This window comes from Pundamilia nyererei, unplaced genomic scaffold, assembly GCF_000239375.1.
Source record: "Pundamilia nyererei isolate P.nyererei 1_Seehausen unplaced genomic scaffold, PunNye1.0 scaffold00135, whole genome shotgun sequence".
In the NCBI taxonomy this organism is placed as follows: domain Eukaryota; kingdom Metazoa; phylum Chordata; class Actinopteri; order Cichliformes; family Cichlidae; genus Pundamilia; species Pundamilia nyererei.
In genome coordinates, this window is record NW_005187536.1 from 459175 (window position 1) to 467230 (window position 8056).

An 8056-nucleotide genomic window follows, 5' to 3' on the forward strand; every position below is an offset into this window, starting at 1 on the left:
CACACACACACACACACACACACACACACACACACACACACACACACACACACACCCCGCTGACACACTAACTTCTTTTTCTAGCACCATCGATTACTGTCAGCCAATACCTGCACTTCCTTCTGTCTGCATCATCAGGTTTCAGGAAGTGATGATAAATGAACAGCACTGTCTGCCAAAACCTGAGGCCATAGATATATAGCTCTAAAGAAATCAAAACATTTTAAGACCCATGCTGCTTTAAATAAGGAAAAAGACGAGAAAACGTTAAATTGGATTTAACAAAATAAGTATTAAAGCTTAAATTCAGAGGTTTTATTGGTTTTACAGATTATATGAGGCAAACCATTTAAAAAGGACATTTTAATTATTTTGTTATAGAAATATAACATTTTATATTTTTGCATAGGATGAGATTTATGAGTGGGAGACTTAATACAGCAACATATTGTGAAATTTCTTCTTGTAATACATTATCAATACACTACTGGCAAATATCAATATTTTGCCTTCGAACATGGAGGCACTCTAAACTGATTTCCCACCCTGCCAATTAGACTTACCAGAATAGCTACTCTGTGGCTCTCTGTGGTGGCGCTTATCAAATTAATTAGAGTAAAGTAAATGGCAGTTAACCAGCTTCCAGTGAAGAAGAAAAACTCAGAGAGGGGGGAATTTGTGGACGGGAAAACAGCTTTGTGAGATACTGTAGATGATTGTCTTTCGGTGTATTATCTGATTCCCGAGCACAGCTTACATGCTGGTGAGACAGTTTTCTTTTTGTCCATCCTCTTAACAATTAGATTTCTTTTAATAATGTTGAGGGACTCGACACTGTGAATCAAGGTCAAAGAGTCCTGACTCTGCATTTAAAAAGAAAAACCCTCTTAGGCACGAAGGTAAGAATACAGGAAAAGCAGTGTCAGAAAACATCTCCGGGATGCTCGGAGCTGTCCATCAAACAGCTTTACTCCTTTGCAAGGAGACAGGTACAGAAATGAGGTGGATGCACACGTGTGTGGGAGAATATCTGCGCTGGCAGATATATTCAGAGGTAAGTGAGCTGTGACTGACATCATAAAGGAAAGAAGTCAGGATTGGGAAACAGAGAGGAACACTGAGCCCTGCTTTCTTATGACACACACACACACACACACACGGATGTTATGTGTACGTCAGCACACAGCCACTCATACTGAAGACTGAAGCACAAACAAGTCAATCTTTTCTTTTTGTCTGTCTCTATCTGTATTGTTTTAAAACTGGCACACACACACACACACACACACACACACACACACACACACACACACACACACACTGGCCCCAGGCAGATGAATGTGATTCAGTAGAAGCAAAGAGAATGGAAACATGAAGATGCTGCTGTACTGCAACACTGACGAGGAACAGGAGGTGGACTAAAAGTGACAGCACGCTTTGGTCATGTTCTGTGTATACACGACACCTTTCTGACACACAGGTAACAGTACGCTGTAGCTGTGTGATGGCCCCTGTAACCCACTGATGGTGAAACTTTTTCACAAGCTCCACTGGGAGCCTCCCATGTGCCACACCTGGTGGGACTCTGGTGTATCCACACCTTTCTGAGCTTTCACATGTTCCAGGTATAGAATCTGAACATAACTAATGAATGAGACCATTGTGCTCTCAAAATCCTTTTCGTCTTATCATTACATCCCAACAAGGTCGGAGCTCCTTACCTGTCATTAGCCTGAGGAGGAGCAGGAGGAGACGTAGTTCCAGCTCCCCTTGATTTGTTGACTTTGGCGTAGAGCCTATCCAGAGGATCATCATCGGGGATGACTCCGGGCTCGTTAGTATGATTTCCGTGCCCTTGAAAGCCGGATGGGCCGAGAGGGGAAGGTGTACGAGCGTGCTGAAACGCTCTGTAGGGAGGCGACTGAGACAGAGGCTGTGGCACCGAGCCCATATCTCGGTCCCTGAAGGATTGTATACGGGCGTAGTTGGGATCTGCGTCATCATCTTCAAAATCGGGATATGCCGAACCGCCGCCGCCGCCCTGCCGCTGATCTTGTAACTCGGGATGCGATGCTTCGATTCTGGAAAGGAAACGCAGGACTAATTATTGCATCTATTGAATGTATTTTGATTAGTAGACTAGCATAGAAAAAAATCAAAAGCATAGAGCTCAGATATGACAGGCGTGGAGCATACAGAGGGGTGGAGACAGACTGATAAAGGTAATTAAAAGAGCTGTTAAAGTGAGCATTCATGTTCTTCTGCATAGACAGACTAACACACCTCCTCTGAGTGCATGCAGTATTTCAGCTATTTCATCCTAATCATCTCATGGATAGAAACCTCCCCACCTCTCTCTCTCTTCTTTCATCCTCTCGAGCTCATGGTCACTCAGGAGGTCTGACTTTTGTCGCTGCAGAGCGGCCTTCGCTTCCTTCTTCTCCTCTTTTTTCTTTCCAAATCTGGACAGAAGCAAACATTGACACAGCATGTGGATCAAAAAGAAAGCCGGAGACAGTACAGCTGGTATACAGAGGACGTAGATAAAGGACAAACACTGCATCAGCACCACTCTTAAAAGAATCACAGGGCAGATACAGCCCTCGCGTCTCACATACAAATAAACACACATAGAAAAGTCAACTGAACCAACAACAGCTTCCACGATGGGTTAGTAAACTGGACACACAGGTGGTTAACTCGATGCCGACGGACGCTGGAGTAAAAGACACGCAGTTAATCCAGATTTGACAGAGGAAGGATACACACGAAGCTCAATAGGAACGCAGTCTATACAAGCTAACATAAATTAAAAGACGGCATACGCGCGACAGACCTAAAGACCCGCTTTAAGTGGCCACATATCAATACTCAAACCACAGCAGTCAATACTGCTTCTGTGTGGTCAGCATCAACAGCGTACTCAGCACTAATGGACACCAGACAATTCATTACCTGGAGGAGATGCAGGCAGACACACACACACACACACACACACAAGACTGGATGTCATAATGAGCATCATTATATCTTCAGACTTTGCCGCCACTGCTGAGAATGAAAAGTGAACTAAAGTGGGAAATGAAAATGTAAGAACTGATTTGGTGACATTGGGGTGATTTTGTGTTTCAGCTGTGAGCAGGAGAAAAATGACCTGAGTCAATATTTCCATGCTTTTGCATTGACGGAGCTCTAAGGCTCATCAAAAGTCTGTAAAGGTGAAAAACACCTTAAAATCTGAGTTAACTTGCAGTTGTTGTTGTCAGGCACTGATCTCCGTTTGTGTTATGGTTTCCAGCTTTTTCACCCAATCAGGTTGTTTGCTCCATTTCAACATTCTTATTAACATTTAATATCGTCATCATTAATATTATTACCTTTATGTTACCAGGAAGTCCCACTGAGATCAATCTGTCTCACAAGAGAGACTACAAATACAACATAAAGTATAAGTCCACAGCACATACACATAAAACTTTAATGGTTTCATGTTTCTTAAAAGAAACATCCTCCGTCTCCATCTAAAGTTTAGATGGTAAGTATGAGTCCTGGGACAGAGAAGGGTACAGATGTAGATGCAAAGTCCACCTAGAACGGCTTTATAAAGTAAAATATACGACCATAGAAAATATAAGTGGTCAGTGAATGAAGACTCTTTAGGACTGCAGAGGAAGCATGCATATACAGCAAATCACCAAAATCAATTACAGGCAAACAAGTAAAGTAAGATTTATTTCTAAAGTACAAACCAGGCCTCGCTTTAAACGTCCTAATAAGATTAGCACTGCGTGCATTGAGAAATCTACACACAGTGACAAAGTACAGCCAGTTTTGGGTCCTGTAGAGGACCTTTAGTTAAAGCACCTCCCACAGCAATGGCAGCTCAGTGTCTTCTTTGGAACGAGCCCGAAGATTAAAACTGTTTTTGTCCCATTTCAGGCACAGATGTTCAATTTCCACCCGCTTGGATGAGGAGCAATAGTGCACCGCTATTTTCAGGTTAGGTTCAAGTCCAGACAGTACCTGGAAACTCCAGGCCTTTCGCTCCTTTCCAGTAACGCTTCCTGTATTTTCCTGGCATCACGATGACGTTTGTGCACAAGTTCAATAATGTAATCAGTCACCTGCCTGCTGTCCTGGGGGTTGGGCTGCTGTTGTCTACATCACTACTGCTTCCCTCGCTGTCGATCTCAACACTGCCATCAGTATTCTTGTCCAATCATCTTCCTGCCTGCCTTCTTTGAGCCAACCAGCCTCCACTTTGCGTAGTTTAAATCTGTGCTCTCTGTTACTCTCCCTTTCAGACTCTCATTCATGCAACCCACCTCCACCCATCTGCACCTCACAGACACATCAGTCAGAGCTCCACCCAGGCCTCAGTCTTCATCTTCACCACCATCATCTAGACTTCGGTTGGTCCTTCGATTCTGCCGTGTTGGTCTAACCACCAAACTCTTAATTTCTCCATCTCAGTAAATTCAGCTCTTCCAAGTGATCTCTCCTTCTTGAACTTCTGCTTGTCGTGCCGTTAGCATGTAAACTTCTGCTCAGCACACTGGAAGACGTTTTCACTGGAAGACGTTTTCACCAGAGACGGCTCGAGGCTATTATGCGCTACAGAAAGAGCTTCCAACATAGCAATGCTGCCACCACTGTGTGTGACTGTAGGGATGTATTAATGAGGTGCTGCTCAGTGTCTGGTTTCCTCCAGTTAGATCCCTCTTGGCAAACTCCACGGCGGCCAGTCATGTGACTTATGGACAATGGGGGCCGACCTCAAAGGTTTGAGCGGTGAAGTGCTGCCACACAGAAACTTTGGGTCTCATTCATAGTGACTCCTGTTGGCTCACCGATGCCCTGAAAGCTCAGTCGGTGGCTCCAAACTTGATTACGTGTATCCGTCTTTAGATGAGTCTGCGTCCTCTCAGCAACCTTATTTTATGTATTATAAAAATAATACATAATATTAATACATAACGAGTATAGAATGAAGCTGTGCACTGTAATTAGCCAGGCACACACTTCCTCAAAGAGCAACCAAACAAAATGTTCTCTTTTCCATGATCCAGTTTGAAATTCCACAGAGAATTAGCATCTCTGCAAACATCTCCATCTTTAGGGTAATTAAGAAGAATTGTACTGTACAAATCTGTTTAGCAGCATTAGCACTGCAGCGTTACATTTACGTTACAAAACCTGCGCACATTTTCATTAGTTTAGAAGCAAAACATCTCTATACTCCCCCTTTTCTCTCTTCTCGTTCCCCTCACCCTAAAGCTTCTGCAGTTTTCGACTCCCCCTCCTTCAGCCTGGTTCTGCCAGAGGTCACTTCCTGTTAAAAGAGAGCACTTCCTCCCCACTGTTGTCAAGCTGTTGCTCAAAAGAGATCATCTGATTGTGCCTCACAAGATAAACCACCTGGAGGAGATGTTGGTGTAAACTGATGCTGTATAAATAAAATTCATTGAAAATCGTAACCAAGTATGATGTTTCCGTACTAAAGCATTTAGAGGCGTTTACCGTACTCCCAGCTCGATGGAGGAGAAGGTAGCTCATTAAACTTTACAACCAGCTGCTGTACAGTCGGGAGGACATGGAGAATTAAACCAGTATTAAATACTTAATACCTCCAACACACAAACCATGACCTTATAACAGCCTTTATGTTTAATTTATCAAGTGAAGTTATTGATATATGATCGTGCCACTATACCTGCTTATGGTTTATTTCAAACAACAGTCACAGTTTCTCTAAAGTGCGACTGTTTTGTTGTTTCAGCGCGTGCATATCACTGCTTCTGCAATAAAAGAAGGTATATTGTGAGCACAGAGGTAATAGGTTTCTTTGAAGTGCCTCATGTAGACTGGGGAAAAGCCTATTTACCACCCACAGAGGTGGACGCGATGGGCAATGAAGGGCACCAATCATCTGTGTGAATTAACAGCACGTGTGTGCGTTTGCCTCACAGCGGACGAGCCTTGCTCTAATTACCGCTGCCTATAGAGGCTTACCCTTTCCTTCAACTCCTTCTCGTACCCTTCCTCACAGCTCTTTTATGTCCACTCCTTCTGACCGTCTCCTCAGCGCACGCTTTCCTCCCATTAACCTTATTTCTCTTTCGTTTCATCCGCAGCGTACCTTGCTTTCACCCCGTCACCTCAGCCTCTCCTTTGACGTTTTGCTCCTTCCCTTTGCTACCAAGCACTTCTCTCTTCAGCTAATCTGTCTCCTCTCTTCTATGCTTCTCCTCACCCCTGCGTCCTCTCCAGTGTCGGCTTCTCATACTAACAGAAAGAATAGATGATAAAGTGAACACAACATATATTTTAACAACAGAACCCTTCTCTGAGAATTAAAGAACACATTTAGCACCGAGATTATCGCCATGTCTTGCTAATTTGAAGCACACACGCACACCTTCATACACCAACTTACTTTCTGCACAATGCTCAGTCTTTTGCACGACCCACTGTCATTGTTGCACTGTTGTGTCTGCACCGTCTGGTGTTACACGGTCGTTGGTTTTTTTGCAGTTTTTGCACATTTGCACTTTATGCAGTCCTGTGTTGATTGTCCTGTGTCACACGTAGCACCGTGGTCATGGAGGAATGTCTCGTTTCACTGCGTACTGTACCGCTGCACATGGTTGGCCATTTGACTTGACTTGACTACTTTAATAGAAACTCATTATAAATAACGCTGGTTACACAGGTCCAAACGGCACGTTCACAACCTCGTCCAAGCCTCGTCACATCGAATGGATCAGCTTTCATTTGTCTCCAGAAACGTTTCCAAAGTTTACTCAGAACGCTGCTGGAAAATGAATAAACCAACATCTAAAAGGTCGGAGTTCAGAAGGCAGAAACGTGTTGGTGATGGGGGAAGTCAGACGGGAATGCCCTAAACTGGTTGAAGAAAGGCTTTACAAACTTGGAAAACCAATCTCAAGAACACAAATGTGTGGCTACAGTGGACAGCTAAAAATTGGACCGCTGAAGACTGGAAATATGTTGCCTGGTCTGTTGGATTATCAATTTCTGCTTAAGGACACAGATGGTACAGTCAGAAATTGGCAACAGCGCCACGAATCCTGGTGGTGTTCCCTACACCATGGCATAATGGTGCATGGAGTGCTTCCTTGGCACGCTTTGGGCCCAGCAGTATCACTCCGCAGCGGTGCAGCTGACCACGGGCAAGTCTTTATGACCACAAATTATCTTCTTCTTGGAGGTGTTGATGATATAGAAAAGAAGATGTGCATCTGAAATGCACGTTTCCGTGTGAAATCACGATGCCATGGATTCTTTTATATCTCAGCATCATGTTAATGTGGTCTTCTGTTGGCAGGCATAGTTTTGACGCCACACACAACAATCCTTCATTTGCCCATTTTTGCTTTTCTTCTCTGACTGGAAATAGACAAGCAACCACATCCAGTTATCGACGACTTCCATACGCTTTGCAGCAAAATGAAAGAACAGCTGAAGAAGAAGAAAGAGATTCAAAGAAAACGGACACACACAGCTTAATTAAGCCCACTCTCCCATCCTGCAACACACAGTTGAACAAAGATTCATTCTTAGTAAAGTCCTATCTCCTGCCACTACCTTCCGCCTGAGCACGTAGGGTTTCTGAATCAACACTCCTGCAGAGTGTATTCGTCGTGCACGCGCACACACGGTAAGAAAAGTTAACTAACACATAAATAAACTGGAGACAAACTGGCATGCTTTGATTTTGTCCCTCTAAACGCCGCTTTGTTGAACAATGGGTAAAAATAAAACTTGTTTCATTTTTGTTTCTTTCAATCTTTCGTTCAACAACCCGTCGACGTCTCTCCTTTCATCCTCTCCTTTGTTAAACGCCTTTTGTCCAACGAAGATAATCAGTTAAATCACAACCACTGCCTGCATGTAATCACTGTGCACAGACGTAGAAAGGTCTCACAGGTGAGACTACACTTTTCCAGTTTTTCTTCTTCATGCGCTTCATTTATTTGATACTTAAAAACACATTTGGATCATTTTTCTATTTGATGAATTGAAACCATGTAAA

At 43.5% G+C, this 8056-nt stretch overlaps 1 protein-coding gene across 1 annotated transcript in view; it reads right to left on the reverse strand.

Annotated features, from left to right (window-relative positions):
- Positions 1–8056, reverse strand: part of LOC102199403 (partitioning defective 3 homolog B-like) — a 213201-nt gene that overhangs the window by 70435 nt on the left and 134710 nt on the right. Inside the window, exons 19-20 of the mRNA XM_013913502.1 lie at positions 2352–2462; positions 1722–2081 (exon numbers count right to left, since the gene is read on the reverse strand). Coding sequence (XP_013768956.1) covers positions 1722–2081; positions 2352–2462 — 471 coding nt within the window. The remainder of the gene's footprint in view (positions 1–1721; positions 2082–2351; positions 2463–8056) is intronic.